The sequence below is a fragment of the Hydra vulgaris genome, chromosome 11, assembly GCF_038396675.1.
Source record: "Hydra vulgaris chromosome 11, alternate assembly HydraT2T_AEP".
NCBI classification, from domain to species: domain Eukaryota; kingdom Metazoa; phylum Cnidaria; class Hydrozoa; order Anthoathecata; family Hydridae; genus Hydra; species Hydra vulgaris.
The window spans coordinates 14,348,018-14,365,080 of NC_088930.1; the positions used below are offsets into that span (position 1 = coordinate 14,348,018).

Genomic DNA, 17,063 nt, shown 5'->3' on the forward strand with positions numbered 1-17,063 from the left:
TGTATGGTTAGCATTTTTATGGATTATTTTTTCGAAAACTTTGCATCAAAGTTTGGTTGATGTTTACACATGAAATTGTAGTCGTAGAAATGTCGATCCCTCTTTTTTTCTTATTAACATAATTTTCTACCTGCATTTCCTATTCACATGCCAATTTTCAACGAAAAATAAATACCAGCAAATAGATTAATTAGTATAGAACTTTTGGTACCTATTTTCGTTTTTTTGTTGTTGTTGTTTTTTTCGGTAAGCGAAATACGGGGGCGGATAAGGGGGGGCCAACTATGAAAAAATTATTGCAACTTTGTATTATGTTGAGTTTTATTATTAGATTAAAATTAAAATGCAAAATATAGATAAAAGTGTTTTTGATTCTCTAACAACAAATAAGTAAGTTTATCTCTTTTATTTCATAATAATATTATAGTTAACTTATGTTTGAAACAAAATAAAATGATAAATGTAAAATTTATTGTTTTTTTATGTTACATATAAAAAATAATAATGTTTCAGATTAAGACTCTTGCTTTTGAACGGATTGTTAAGTGATAGTATCAGTTGACAATTTTATTAACTTACCATATATAAATAAGTATACAAATCAGATACTTCATTGGTGTATTCCTTACAAAAAACTTGTTAGTGTTTTTCAACTATAATAAAAGTTATTATCTTTTTTTACTTCGATTGTATACTTCTCTAACTGGACTATTATTTATATCATTATACTATATACTAGCATGCCTTATGTTTACTTATTGTTTAGACCCTACCAAATATTATGCTTATTTTTAAGATTTCATAAGTATAAATAACATCGTTTATATATAACTACAACCAAATTAACATTTATATAACGTTTATATATAAACAAAGTATACACCATTAGTATAATAAATATCATTATACCATTATAAACCAAAGTATATTCATTCCTAATGTTAGCTTATTGTTTATAAATATATATTTTTTAAATTTTTACTGTTATATTTTCATTGTTTATTTTCATTTTGTTAATAAGGTTTTATCTTCACAGAACTGAATATATCAGTAAGGCAAAAACAAGTAGCATGTAGTTAATAATGTAAAGTTTACCAAATTTTATCCAAAAAATCACCATTTTTGAGAAGTATTTCTAAGAGTATTGTCAACATTTGATGCGTTAGCACAGGAAGAATTCGTATCTCTTTATAATCTAGGGGTGGAATGCAGAAAGCAAACTTGAGCGAAGTTTGACTTGAACTTTGAAGTCTGACTTTCTCAAGTTAGACTTTAAAAATTAACTTTGAAGCAAATTTTGTTTTTTCAAGTAGCATTTTTAAGTTTAACTCGAAAAGGGTCGGTTTTTGAATATAACATGAGTTTAAGTTTGCTCTACGCATAAGCTCAAGTCGAATTTTATGTTTGAAGTATGACTTCAAATTTCAAGTTCGCTTCTTGCATTATACCCTAAATTTTGCTTACTTTCAGCTAACAAAATGTAGTTAGCAATCTTCATTGAAGAATCACTGACTTTTTACAAATAGTTTACTTATGACTTATCTCATTGATACAATCATCAAAGAGATGAGTTGCTTTGTCATCATTCAATGATTTGCATATTTTACACCTTGTAAATATACAATTCATTTTTAAGGCATTAAAATCAAATATGGTTCAAAAGTAACTTCAAGGTTACTTTTGAACGATACTTGAGTTTTGATGCTGCAGTTCATTTTTATTAATTCAATCATTAAAAGTTGTGTGGAACTGTCAATCAGAAAGGCTCCAACGTATTTGTCTACATCCATACATTTATACCATTATTTAGTGTCTGAAAGAAGTCTCACAACTTGAGTTTGTAGAAATTTAATATATATTCATGAGGTATATTGATATTTTTATCATTAATTTTAGTTAATCGATTTGTTATTATTTAGTTTTGAATTAATTTAATTTAAAATTTAGAAACTAATTTGCTGATATCTTTTCAAAAACGCTAGCTAATACAGGTAATACAAAATCAGTCTATAGTTCATCCGGTCTTTTTGGCTTTTTTTTTCATTTCCAGTTATGCAGTAATGCTGGGTTTTTTCTATCTATAAGAAAATTCACTTATTTGGGCCTCATTACGTTAAACCGTCTTTGCTTTTTTTAGTTGATCTTTTGATCTTTTTAAGATTTGTATTTCATAATAAACTAATTTATTTGCTTTTCTGAATAATTTTGCTAATTTGTCTCTGTTTTTGATTGGGTGTCTTATATCGTGGGTTTTTGCGTTTCTTAATTGGATAGTTCTAATTTGATAGTTTAGGTCTAACTGGATAGTTTTTCTTAGGTCTAATTGAATAGTTTTTTCATAGGTGCTACTTACTTACTTGATCTAAAATCTGAGTGAATGTCTTTTACTAGTTTTTCAATTCATCCGGGTTTTTAATATCGTTTTTACTTTCAAAGCTATGTCGGTTCAAGCATTTATTTTTAACAAGCAATTTTAACTACAGCTAGGAAACTAAGGACTAGGAAATAATCACTGAAAGCCTTACTAATTACTTTTAATATATCTAATATTCTTGTCAATCATTATGTCTAGGACTTGTTTTCGTTGTTTTGGTAACATGAGTAGGCTGAATACTATTTATTTTTATATTCACCACATCCAGAGCTGTTTTGTGTTTTTCCCCCTTAGTTTATATTAATTTTCATGAGGTCGGTAATGAAATCTCCAATTATAATTAAGGACCCAATTAAATACTTCAGATAACAGTTTCTCAAATGTATGCCACCAGTAAATTTTGTGTAGAGGAGCTCGGTCAATGTTCAATATAATTAGTGTTTTTTAGTCAAAGCTCAAAGATTGTATTCTTAAGGATTATATTTTATTTTGACCTATCCAATTAATGCAATTATCTAATTAAACATTTTTGGAACTTGATATTATCATTTTATAACTACATGACGACAAACACTCACATGCTGTGAGTGTTTGTCGTCACGTTATCCTGTGAGTGTAAATAGTTATCTGATCTATTTATTTATTTTATTTAAATATTTTATTTCTTTAAACCCTTAGAATTATATTTTTTTACAAATCTCGTCCATTATATTAATTTTTAAGTTTATCTTTATATTTATTAATAGTCCTCTTCTAAATCAAGTTCTGTTCTGTTTTATTGTTTGATAATCCTGAATTTTAAATTGAATTTTCACTAACTTTATCATCTATATCAGCTTCTTTCAGTGCATTTATATCATATTTCTCTATAAAATCTCTAGTTTCATGCCAATATGCTCTCAATCTATTAATGTTCTAAGTTGATAGTCAAGTGTTTTGGATTAATTTTACAGAATCATTTGAAATTCAATTTGATGCAAAAGTTTGAAATTTAATCATATGATTGATCCAAAATTTTAGATGTATTGTCTAGATTGGTAGTACTTAGTTGCCTTTTTTATTATCAATGGAGTTCTGGTTTCTTTTCTTTTTTTTGGTTAAGAGTTCAAGATGGTGTTAACAAATCAACGCTTTTTATTCCAATTAAATCGCTTGAGTTAATGTTAATGGTTGTTGATCAAATTTACATTTATTTAGGTTCGTTTTTCCAATCCACTATCAGATTTTCTGTATTTACTAGATTCATTATTTTATCTGTATTCCTGGATATTGCTATATCGGTTTCTATTTGTGTTTGAGATTTTCTTTGTGGTATAATTTTAACTGCATTATTGCAGCATTGTTCAAAGCTTTATTAACATGAGAGTATGTTTGATATACAAAAGCACATTTTTTAATTGGAATATATCTATAGACGCAATCAGGTTAATAACGGTAATTATTGATTTTTAATCACTTTTACACAAATAAATTGATAAATTTTAGTGTAATTTGATCTTTTGCTCTGCCAGAAAAATTGGAAGATCTGACCATGTTGTACGAAACTACATTGCAAAAGGTGACAATTACGGTGTAAAAAAAGCAACAAGCGGCAACAAAGTATTAACAAATCGGCAAATTAATCGAATCCGCTTCGAAGCAACCAAAAATAAATTGAATGCAACACAAGTAAAGGATAAATTATTATTGCCTGTCACCAATAAAGATGTTCCACATATTTTACGTACAACCGTGGAAGAAACCACACCAAAAACCAAAAAATGTTAAAAAAACACCATAAAATTGCTAGATTACAATTTGCTAAAAACCATATGCATTGGACTCATGAGTGGTAAAACGTAATATTTTTAGATGAAAAAAAGTTCAATTTAGATGGTCCGGACTCTTACAGTTGTTATTGGCATGAACTAAGAGGAATAAATGACCCACAAACAAAACGAAATTATGGAGGAGGAAGTTTAATGGTTTGGGCTGGATTTTCTTATTCAGGAAAATTGACTCTGTGTTGTGGTTTACCTAAAATGAACTCGATAAAGTATACAGAAATGTTGGATGATGTTCTCATAACTTATATGGATGAAAACATGGACGATAATGCCATATTTCAGCAAGATGCTGCAATTCACAAATCTAGGCATTCTATGAAATGGTTTAAAGACCACAACATCCCGGTTCTCGAATGGCCAGCTTGTAGCCCGGACTTAAATCCAATCGAGAACGTGTGGGGAATGCTATCAAGAAATGTTTATGACGCTAAAGCAGGCGGACACCAATTTAAAACTGTTACTGAGTTAAAGTGTAAAATCCTTGAAGCATGGTCCGAGTTGGATCAAACTACACTTCAACGACTAGTGGAATCAATGAAAGGCAGAATTTTTGAGGTGATCCAGTGTAATGGAGGACATACGCATTACTAATTTCCATCTTTTAATGTAAAAAATGACTGCGTCTATAGATATATTCCAATTAAAAAATGTACTTTTGTATATCAAACATACTCTCATGTTAATAAAGACACATAGAAAAAATTTTTTTGTAATTTTTATTAGCCCACAACACAAGCATTATTTTGATAATAACTTGCATGCATATCAGTTGACAATTCATAGAAAAGACAAAGAAAAATTGATGCGTCTAAACGAATATGCCTCAGTGTGTGTGTCTCTCTCTCTCTCTCTCTCTCTCTCTCTATACATATATATATATATATATATATATATATATATATATATATATATATATATATATATATATATATATATATATATATATTGCTATTACGTGAGTCTACTATAAAAAAGTTTAAGAATAACTTGATACTTGAATTTTGAAAAATGCTTAAATAAAAAACAAACTGTTAGGATTACCCGATACAATACATTTTATTACTATAAAAAAGCACTCCACGCGATAAAATTGCTTTTTCATTGTATCTCGATTCCTACGATGCAGTTTAAGTTTCATCAAGTGCATCTAAAGCAAATCAAATCAATTATTATTTTTAATACTTAGCAATTTTCAACTTTTTCACCATGTTTATTATACGTTATTTGACATCTTTAAAAGTAAATTAAAAAAAAGCGCTCAAAATCTGTAAAATATTAACCCTACAAAGTTGGCAGGATGGAATCTAAGGTGTATGCAGTTGCGCTTTCATCCCCTAACATATATTTTTGAATCTAAAACTAATTTATTTTCTGAACAATTATCTTTAAAATCTAAACAACACTCAACGTTGGCTATTTACATCAGACTAAATGAATTGTCAGAATGATCATGAACTAGTACATCGCATTAAGATTATTGGAAGAACGAGGTTTCTTTATTTTCTCATAATTCTTTGACACCAAATCCAATATAAGTAACTATAAATAAAGAAATAAATATATAAAAGTTGTTTGATGCAGGTCAACAAAATAACGTTAAAACAAAAAACAAGCTTTTGTCAGTAATATAACGTTTCTATGAATAGTCAAAATTTACATATAAACTGAATTGAACTGCATTATAAAAATCATCATCAATTAATTTATTATTTGCTTTTATTCTCTGAGTATATAGTTTTAACTTTTCTTTTTAACTTACATCTACTTTTACAAATAACCTATTTACTATAATTAAAAAAAAACAGGCAGCAATCTGGTAGTTTGAAAATTACCAGATATTCAACCGGATAAATATCTAAATGGATAATGGAATTTTTCATATCCGATAGGATTCCATATCCGATCCAATCCAGATCCGATATAGTTTATATGATTTTTTTTTAAATATACAGCATTTAATTCAAGGATCATCCAGGACTACCTTTTTTCTTTTAACTGAGTGGTTGGAGAAGTGTAATAAAGATTGTGTTTAAATGAAATATTTGTTAAAAATTGATAAAAAGTATTTTAAAAAACTTTAAAATCAAAGTCACTATTAGAGACAACTATTATGCACTATTAAGATATTAAGATGGTAAAAACATAAATCAGGTAAAAATATAAATCGAGCAGGACAAATACAACTATTAAGACAAAAATAAAAAAATCGTCTTTGTTTTTTAATTAATTTGAGTAAAGAAATTTAGCGCAAATGCTTTAACATAGCTTAAATCTTCACACCTATTTGTAACCTTTTTAGAAAATTTCTGGGCTCTAACACACCTGGACTCTAATCACACCTTTAGTGTAGGGTCTTGCGAATCTTAGAGATTCGAATCGGATTCGCGAATCTATAAATACATATAAAATTTTTTGGACAGAATGTTTTATTCGAGATTCGATTTCGAATCTTTTTTAATTCGAATCCTTTCAAATCGAATCCTTACAATATTTTGAAAGAAACATTTGACAGTGCAATTCTGCATTATAAATGTAAACATATTTACATCCAATCACTTTACGTCGAGTTAAACCAATTTAAGTAAACGTGTAAGCCGTGCATGCCTAGTTACAGTGCTGTTACCCCTTCGTGCGACTTAACACGGAGATTTCAAGAGAGTTAATAAAATTATAGATTTCTCTAAGCTCTAAAGTGGATAAAAAAAAGACTTTCTAAGATACAGAAAGCTTTTTTTAATAATTAATTACCCAAAGTATTAAAATGTTTACATTTATATTTTGAAATATTAAACTTTTTTAATAATTAGCTAAAATATCGAAGCGAGAAAATATCACCGAAGAGAACTTAGATTATAGAAATAAAAAGCCTTTTTTTAGAAAGAAAGTCTTTTTTAATATTTAGTTATCTGTTTGTATTATTTTTTTTTTAATTATATAATAAGATATTTTTTGGAGAGAATGTTTTTTTTTAATTTGTTTTTTTTTAACTTTGTTGTGTTGTGATACATTTGTTCTGTACAGTAAGTTTCACAAGCTGTCTTTAATTCCACACACTGTTTTAGTATATATTTATATTCTGGAATATAATACTAATTTTTTAAATGTAGTTTTTATTTATTTAGTTGTGTAAAACAATTAATTAAGTAAAAATATATAAAATAAGATTGTTGTAAGTAAAAGTTTTTTGTTGCAAGCTTTGATCATTTTATTTTATTTTCATTAAAACTTTTATTTTTATAATAGTTGTATACTTTGATTGTTTAAAAATACAGTCAAATTTTATTTTATAAATCAGGACTGATGTTGGTTGTTATTGTGAGCTTATTTTGTTATTCTTATATAGAGATGTGTTTCAACATACTTGCTATAACTGTTTCAATTTTTTATACGTAGTTGTTGTTATTTATATTTTTTGTCTTGCTTTGGATACAGGGGCATTTTGTTGATTGTTATTATAAAGAGATGTTGTTATGTTTTTTTTATTTTGTTTTTTTATTCTTTGACTTTTTGTTGTTGTTGTTGTTGGTATATATTTTTTTATCTTGGTGGGATGCAGGGGCTTTATACTAGTGCTGAGCATTATTTTGACCAATCCGGATTACGGATTACAATTATTTAATCCGAATTTTGGATCAATCCGTTTTATCCGGATTCACGGATCCAATCCGTCGATTCGGATTTCGGATTCAATCCATTGATTCGGATTTCGAATCCAATCCGGCTTCATTATTTTTGAGATAATCAGCTATTTTTTTATTATTATCAAGTATCAACCTAAATAATTCGAATTACGATCTCAGATCTATTGACAATCGACTCAATATAAGCAAATACACCAGGGTTTTCGAGTTTTTCACAATTTATTATTAGATACCCACCTATGAGGTAGGAACTAGGAATTAGAAAGTAGCAAGTAGGTTTTTACTATTTTTATTAATAAAAAAAGGAGATGTTATGTGCGTATTTGTATGCAATTCATAGCCATATCTAACCTCATGTGGTTTTAAAATAAAAAGTCAAAGGTATTAAAGTTTATTTTATTGATTTTTCTAATCAATTAATATATTTTTTTCATTTTTTCAAGTTATTTTTAAAAAGTATATGTATGTCCCATCTTGTAATATAGATAATATATAACATGGGTTTTTAATCAAAATTATTAGGAGGTCCCAAACCCAACTCCCAAGTTGTATCCTACATCTGAATAAAAGGTCTGATACTTACTTCTAAGCAGAGTACTTACCTACATCAAATATCATATTTCAGTAGTTTTCAAAAAAATCGGGGAAAATGGGAGTTTTTACGCAAAAACAGTTTTCGACAAAATTGATTTTGATTTTTTTATATGGTTGTAACTCAATTAAATTTTATATTTAATTTTTCCAAGTATTTTTTTTTTTGGATTTATATCATAATCCGGATTTGGTATTTTAATCCAGATTAAACGGATTGTTACTTTTGTTTCAATCCGGATCAATCCAGATCGGTAATCCGGATATGGATTGATCCGGATTTTGTGCTCAGCACTACTTTATACATACACATTTTGTAAAATATATAGACAAATGTTTGCAAATAGTGCTGTCGATGTTATACTTTTTTAATCGTACTTTCAAGTTCTGTTCAGCATTTGATCAATTCATTATCAACGGTTTATAAAATATGTTTGTATATTTTCAATCTTACAAGCTGTATTTAATTAAATTAAAGTAAATTAAGGCCATCAAATAGTTTTAAAAAATAATTTTAAATAACAAACTTATTTATATATATCACATGTTGTTCATTGTTATACTTTGCATGTACAAGTTACATTTCAATAGAACTTAACACTTCTATTGAATTTTTTTCTACATTGTTACTTAATTATGTCTAACTGCTCATTTCCTCAATTATTTTAGCAACTTTGTGATTTGTAATAAATATTATATTTATTTTTTACTTAGGGGTTTTTCTTTCCATATTTAGTTTTTTTCATCAAGTAATATGACTTTTTTTCAACTATGCAAGTTACTTTTTTTGTTTTCGGGTTTTTAATGTCTGCAACAATCTTCTCTGTGTTTTCTCCACTTTAAGTCAGATGTTAGGTTTGATGTTTATTTTTGTTATTTTTAACAAAATGTGTTTTATTAATTGCAATTAATAAACAATAGTAATACTGTCTGCCTTTCCTGTCTGTTGTATTAGTCATGGCTACATTACTTACTCAATATTTTCGAAAGGATGAAAATAATGGAAGTTAAAATATCACCGAAGAGAACTTAGATTATAGAAAGTTTTAATGCAATACTTAAATTTATTGTAAAGGACGGACGTCCATTTGAAATTGTAGTTGGTACTGGCTTTTAAAACTTGGTTAATACATTAATTGGAAATATAGACTAAGCACCACACCTAAGTTCGCTACTTCGCAGACTGAATGAATTGTATGAAGATGCTTTAATTAAACAAGAAAGAATAATTGCCACAGAGAAAATTGGAAAACATAACATCTCCTTTGATCACTGGAAAGCCTTAAATCAGTTTAATTTTCTTGTGATTTCATTATCATTGTGCCAAGTGGTTATTACACAAACACTGCATTAGTGTAATAAACTTAGAAGCCATAGAAGCAGACCATACTTCAGAAGTAACTGCAAAAATTGTCAACTCACAAGTTGAAAAATTCAAAATGGGTAGCTCATATTCTACAATGTGTCTTGAAATGCTCACAGGAATCTCAACCTGCTCTGACATTAGTGATAACCAAAAAAATCTGCTGTTTTTTTCTTAGCTCAAGTGTTGGCTTAGTCGCATTAAAAAAAGTTCAAAAATCAGGATTAAAAATAACAACCCCTCCAGATGACTGTAAGACAAGGTTCAGCAGTACAGTGAAATATTTGGTTGGACAAATAAGAACAGTGTTACTGTTTCCATGACTTTGGCTGAATGTGCTGCAAGAAGAAGATGTGCTTTTCCTTTACCTCCACCTTTAAATGAAAAAGATATTATCTTAAAAGAATGTTTACTAATTCTGGAATTAATAACTGAGGCAACAACTACTTTGTCTGTCAATATGAGAGTGGGAATAAGCTTAGTTTTACCTTGCATAAAAGACTTTAAAAATGAGCTAAATGCATACAAGGCCGTTCACTGTAAAAAATTGAAAGATGCTTTACTTACTGAGTTGACTGAGCGGTTTGATCAGACAAATGCAATTTATGTTACAACCACATATCTGGACTCATGTTTTTCATTGGATCAAACTGAAATCGACATTGCACAGACCACAATTCGATGTCACTTAGAAGCTGCATGTGCACAGACAAAAGCAGTGAAAAAAATAGAACCAATTTCTGTTCAAGTTCAAGCTCAAGCTAATCAACCTCTTGTTGGGAAGTCTTTCTTACTTCACAGAGTTCTATCAAATGCTAAAATTCTGAAAGAAAAAAACTATGTTATTGAAGAAGAAAATGCTGATAAATTAACCAAAGAATTTAAGAAGTTTGCAGTGTTTTCACTTGGTTCAACAGTGTCACCACTGGACTTTTGGAAAGCGCAAGAAGAAAAGATGCCTTTGCTAGGAAAGACTGCTAGAGATTATTTGTCAATTCAATCATCCAATTGTGCTAGCGAACGAGTTAACTCGTTCTTTGCAATAAAAGACTGTCGCTCACTTCTGCCAATAGTGAAAAATTAATCTGGGCAAGAGCAAACAAGGACCTAGTTTTTTCTTAGTTTTTTTGTTGGTATAGGCCTGACTGGCCTATCAATTGATTATGTTGAAATTTAAATAAATACATGTTTTGTGAAAGAATTTGTTTTTTAAATCGAGATTCGATTCGAAATTCGTCATTTCATTAGATTTGAAATCAAAATTTCGCAGGGCCCTACTATAGTGATCGACTGGAACTAATATTTTGCCGGAACCGAACCGAAAATCAATTTTTATTATTCATTACTGAAACCGGAACCAAAAATCAATAATATATATTGTTTTTTAAAGATAGTTTTAATTTAAACAAAATATTAAATTAATAAAAATAACTAATATCAGGATCCAACAACTGGAAGATTTTCTCGACAAAGAATAAGTTTTTCCAAATTTTCTGGATGGATTCTGTTTCCTTTGTTTGAAAGAATATCTTGAGCTGTAGAAAACAGTCTTTCAACATCTATAGATGTTGGAGGTGGTGTGAGGTATATTTTTGCCACCTTAGTCAATGCAAACTTGATTTTGGAATTTGCATTTTTTTCTTAGCTTTTCCAAAACTCAAGGCATTGAGAAGCCATTGAACTATCCAAAAAATCATTCAACGCTTCTTTTATCATTTTGGAAGATGATCGTGCATTTGGTCCTATTTGAGTTTGAGATTGTGCAATAATTTATGACATTATATGAACAAACAATGCATTTTTTTTATTGTTGCCAAATAGAATTTGAGTTGCAGGAGCCAATTCATCTAGAGGTTCGAAATTTGGGAGATGACAACATGTTTAGCATTTTGCAAAGCACCTTGAGATCTGAAAAAATACTATTTGTATCTATGATCGAGTAGAGTAGCAACTGAATAATCTTCTGTTTTTTTAATTGCTGAAAAACGTTTTTCCATTGCATTTTTCATAGCAATTTGCAACTCCTGAACACTGATATCGCTAAAGGTTGTTTCCAAAGCTTTAATTAATGTTGTCACAATTAGAATACAGGAACTGATGCAAGAGGCAACACCTGACAACATTTTTGTTGCCTCCTCAAAAACACTTAAGATGTTCACCACTTTTTCACAGAGGCTCCAAACTTGAACAGAAAATTCAATTCCCACTGAAGGAAATTTGATTAAAGTGGCAGCAATGGCTGGCTTCAGGTATAAAGTTTGCTCAAGCATATAATAAGTAGAGTTCCATCTTGTGGCAACACCGCTTTTTAAGCCAAGTCTGACTTTTGTATCCATTTGGATTTCTTGCTGTCTTTAAAGTTCAGTGTAGAAACATTAGAATGGGATGTGTAAGAACAGAGTTCAATTCTTTGCAACAGTCCGTCTATGATTGAATGTGAAAATAGTTCTTTTTTGATAACAAGTTGAAGGGAGTGGTTAAGGCATCCAGCTGTCACATAATTACAGCTTGGTTCATTAAAGGCTGCCTTTACATTTGCTGCATTGTCTTTTATGCAAACTTCAATTTTAGAAGAAATTTACTACTCCTATGCTGCTGTTTCGATCTTAATGAAAATGTTTTTTTGCAGTATGCCTTTCATCAAATTGAGAACAAGAGATGCAGAATTTGACACTGCTCCAATCTTTGGAAATAAAGTGAACCGTCATCCCAAGGTAGCCATGATGAAATGATGACCATGCATCAAGACAGGCAGACATATTTTCAGCTTATGATTGAACCAACTATTCCTTGGATCCAGTAAATTTTTGTAGTACTTTTTGCTAGCAATTTTGTAATTAGGAGCAACAAAACCATGGTGCCTCAAAAACCCAGTTTGGAATTGTAGATTTTAAAATGTCAATTCTTTGTTTTTTTGATTGTATATTGAAGATTGGAACTGTTTTTCTCTTGTTTAATTTCAGCTTCTTCATTGGCTTTTGGATTTCCTGAACTTTCTGGCGTAAGTTTGATGTCAGGAAGACAATTCTTCAGGTGTGACGTTAGTCCATATAAATCCTTGTTTTTTGGGGTCGCATGATCCTCTTGACACTTTGCTGTTGCATATTTTGTACTGAACTTTTCTTGGATTGTTAACTTCAATTATGAAGTATTTCCATGCTAAACTTATTGTTTTTTTTGAATTCACTTTGTTAGAATGAAATATAAAACGGTTTTTCAATGTTGCTGGTTTGCATCAAATACAAATGTTAAAAATATAATTGACAAGTTTTTTTATTTCCAATATTTATTGTAATGAATGCTACACAAAAATTTCCTTTGGACAATAATTAACAATATGCTCTCTTTGGACAAATATTAACGATTTCAACACTACAATTCCCTTAAGGAAATTATAGTGTTGAAATTGTTGTCCAATCGGTCATTGTTTTCCCAAGGAATGCTATTAAAAACTGTTGCGCTAAACTTAAGAGTTGATTGAAACAACAGATAATTTAACACTTTATAGATTATATAAAACTAGGATATAATCTGGATTTTATCCTAGTTTTAATTGTAATATTTAATATATATATATATATCTATTTATATAAAAGTTATACTCATAACAACAATATTATCTTTCAAATAATAATGATAAAAAACTTTTCAAGATATGAATATTAATTTAAGCACGAAAATTATTTCGTTTTCAAACAAGGCATAATCTTATTTCGGTTAATTCTCAAGCTTATCATTAAATTTAAAAAACTTTATTTTAAATTATTTTATCAAAATGATAATGCTTAATAAAGGTTTAAGGTATTCATTTTCGGTAGCATTTTGAACCAAAATTTCAGCTGGAACCGAAATCTTAAATAATACAGGAACCGAAAAATCCTGCCAGAGTTGTGACCGGAACCGGACTGAATTTCGGTCGATAACTACACACCTAACCTCTACTTTTCTACAAAATATTACTAAAACACAACTGTCTCCATTCTCAAAACGTTCCCCATCCTCATTTAGAGATTTTTCCTGAAAAAAGTAATGCATCCCAATCATGGTATGTACACACCTATTTGTATACACCTATTTTTAAATTTGTAAACTTGAAAAAAAGAAATCAAAGTTTACATAATTCCGTTTCAAGCTTTATTAAAATTTTACAGCCCCCTGGTAATATTTGGTGTACCACTAAATATAAAAAAACTCCCTATACAACAAACAAAATGAGTAAAACAACATAGAAAGTGAAAAAAGCTATTTACATAATTGCTTTTCAACTCATTAATACCAAATTTAAGATTCATAAACTCTTTGTCGTCAATTTCCTTAACTGCTCGTTTATAGTCATTCTAGAGAGAGATAAAAAAAAAATTGATATAATTTAATTATAAATAAATGAGGCTTAAATTTTAGAAAATAAATAACTTACAAGAAATGGATATTTAACTATTTTTGAAACAATCTTTCCTCTTGTGATATAATACCTGCAAAATATTGAGCAATTTTTATTATTACTACAAAATGTCATTTACAAGTTAACAAAATGATTGAGAAAGTATATTTAATAAACCTTGTTAAAACTATCAAATTTTGCAAACTTAACAACACACATCAAGAAAATATAAACAACGATATTAAATCTTTACGGAGATTGAAAATTATTCTAGCTGATGACATGAAAAAAATATCCAAAGATAAATACAACCACCACCTAAGAAACACCATCACTTCCATTTAAAAAAAAGGGAAAAGAACTTCTAGGTTTTGAAATTAAATTTTTTTCTCCCCTATTATTTGAAACTAGAGAGTAATTTTCTATTGGGACATCCTTTATCAAAGTGATTAGAACCCATTCTACCGTAGATTGTAATTTTTAAACTTTTTATTTATTTTTATTTGAAATTTTAATACAGTATATAAACAAAAAATTTGTTTATATACTGTATTGCCAATATGCCACTTTTCAAAATAAAGCATAAAAAATAATGGTATCCTACTAGAAAAATGCTGCTGGTATATTATCCCTGGTTATAAGCAAAGATAATTTAATAGACTAAAATACATAAACAACAAGCTTGTGATGTATGTCAAAAAAAGTTTAATGCAAAAACAAACATTTTGCTTTTATTTATTTTTGACCTTTACATCCTAACAAAATATTATTTTCAAGGGTGCTTTGATCAACTACAAACTTTTGTAAAACTTATAATTGACAAACTTTATAAAAAAATCGAGCTTATGGTACACATTCAATAATTTATCAATAATGACAATTAAATCCTCAGCTCATGTTACCAGTAGCAGGGTGATCATCACAATCAACCTGCTGTTGGTAACACGTAATCCAATGCAACTTGCTCCATGTCCTGCTGTCTTGTAGATTTCACTTGGAAGTGAAACCTACAAGACAGCAGAAGTGAACTTCCTGTTATCAATACTATCTAATATCTTTTATATCTTTAGTAGTATCTATTTGCCTATTATATAGATGGAGGTGTCTTAGCTATTGAGTAAGCTCATCTGCAATTTACTATATGTCCCATTAGATGTAATGTTTTTTTTAATTCATTTCTGAAAATCTTATGTTTAATGATTTTAAGTACTATTTACAGAAGTAACTTCTTTAAACTACTCCAGCTCAGGTCCAGGCTAGGAGAAACAAACTCTGACTTAAAACTCTGACAGCTGTAAAATATCAGAGTATTACCAAAGCCTTGTTGTGTAGGGATAGTGTCCCTGTTAGTGCATTTGATGTGCATTGTAAAGTCACATAAGGAGCTTAAGTTTTGGTTAATTAGCAGGGCTGAGTCAACTACATAGATCATTACTCGAAATGCCATGCTATATTATGTATCATGCTCTATCATGTGCCATGCTCTATCTATGATTAAGTCCTCTTTAACTTAAAATATAACTAAAATACCTAAAAAATAAACAAAAAATACCAATCACTAACACCTAACTGTTTCAATAAATCTTTTACAAATATTCATGGTCTTCAATGTAACTTTTCATCAGCTGAATCTTACCTCTTGCAAAATTCACATTTTCTTTTTGTGAGAACAATTTAAATTCAGCTATTTCTTTTTCAAATCTCAGTATTGATGGATATTTTACTGCTGGCACTAAAGCTTATAACTTCTTTATTTCTCAATCTCTTACTCAGATAGTTAACTTTGTGATTCATATTATAACAACCCTAATCACTTAGCTTTACTCTTTATCTTACAAATTTGATCTCTAGAACTGTCTTTTATACTCTCTACACAATTAAATATGTGCTCAAATGAATCTTGTTTTGCTGCCTACTGAATAATAACATCAGTGATTCCAATTTTGAAAAACTCTGGGTAACACTTTGATCCCCTATATATAAAACCCTATATAACTAAATGAACCCCACCCCTAATAACAATTGTCAAATTAGTTTTTTCTCTATCATTAGCAAGGTCTTTGAGTTTTTAATTAACAAACTTCTAGCCTCACTTGAGTCTTGAATCTAATAACACTCTGATAATTGATATGGATTTTGATCTTTTTGTTTTAAGGTTGACTAAGAAAGTTTTTGAGATTATTAAATCATATCTTTCTAACTGCAGTATTGAAGTAATCTTCGGAGTCCAACACTCCTCTTTATTACAAGTAACTTTTGGGGTACCTCAAGATTCAATCGAATCTGATCTCACTTCTGTAACAGCTTTAAATGAATGCATTCTTTGGTCATCAAAAAAATATACTTCTGGCAACAATATCAAATGATGACAAATTAGAGAATTAGGTGTATGTTAGGTTTATTGTGTGTGGTGTTAGGCATATACAGAGAGCTTGAGAAGAAAGAAGTATGAAAACTAATCAAACAAGTGTGTGGCAATTTAAAATACCTACTCTCAATTTTATGGCAAAGAGAATCTAGGAGTTGATTGACTGGAGTAATTCAAAGCAGATGAGCCATCACTAACAAGCAGCTCACTGATGAGCAACTGGAAGAAGCAAAAGAGCATCATATTCAACTAAGCAATCTTTTGAATAAGTTACAATGCCACACACAAGCCGTAAAATGTTTTGTACAGATAGTGACAGCTATTTTTCCCTCGACTTGTGTCGAGATGAAATGAGTTGGTACAACACGTGTCTACTTGCAATCTAGGAAGTTCAAATCTTCAAATATAGAAAATTTTGAAAATTTGGCTAAAATTTAAAGTGTCCAATTTTGCTCATCTTATTTTTTTTTAGTTTTTTTATAACTAATATAAAAAATGGGGAGAATAATAGAACTTTGA

General features: G+C 29.1%; 1 protein-coding gene across 1 annotated transcript in view; it reads right to left on the minus strand.

Annotated features, from left to right (window-relative positions):
* Nucleotides 1-5,563: 5,563 nt before the first annotated feature.
* LOC100198502 (proteasome activator complex subunit 3) overlaps nucleotides 5,564-17,063 on the minus strand; it is a 33,606-nt gene continuing 22,106 nt past the window's right edge. Inside the window, exons 11-13 of the mRNA XM_065810202.1 lie at nucleotides 14,213-14,267; nucleotides 14,046-14,132; nucleotides 5,564-5,739 (exon numbers count right to left, since the gene is read on the minus strand). Coding sequence (XP_065666274.1) covers nucleotides 5,656-5,739; nucleotides 14,046-14,132; nucleotides 14,213-14,267 — 226 coding nt within the window. The 3' untranslated portion in view covers nucleotides 5,564-5,655. The remainder of the gene's footprint in view (nucleotides 5,740-14,045; nucleotides 14,133-14,212; nucleotides 14,268-17,063) is intronic.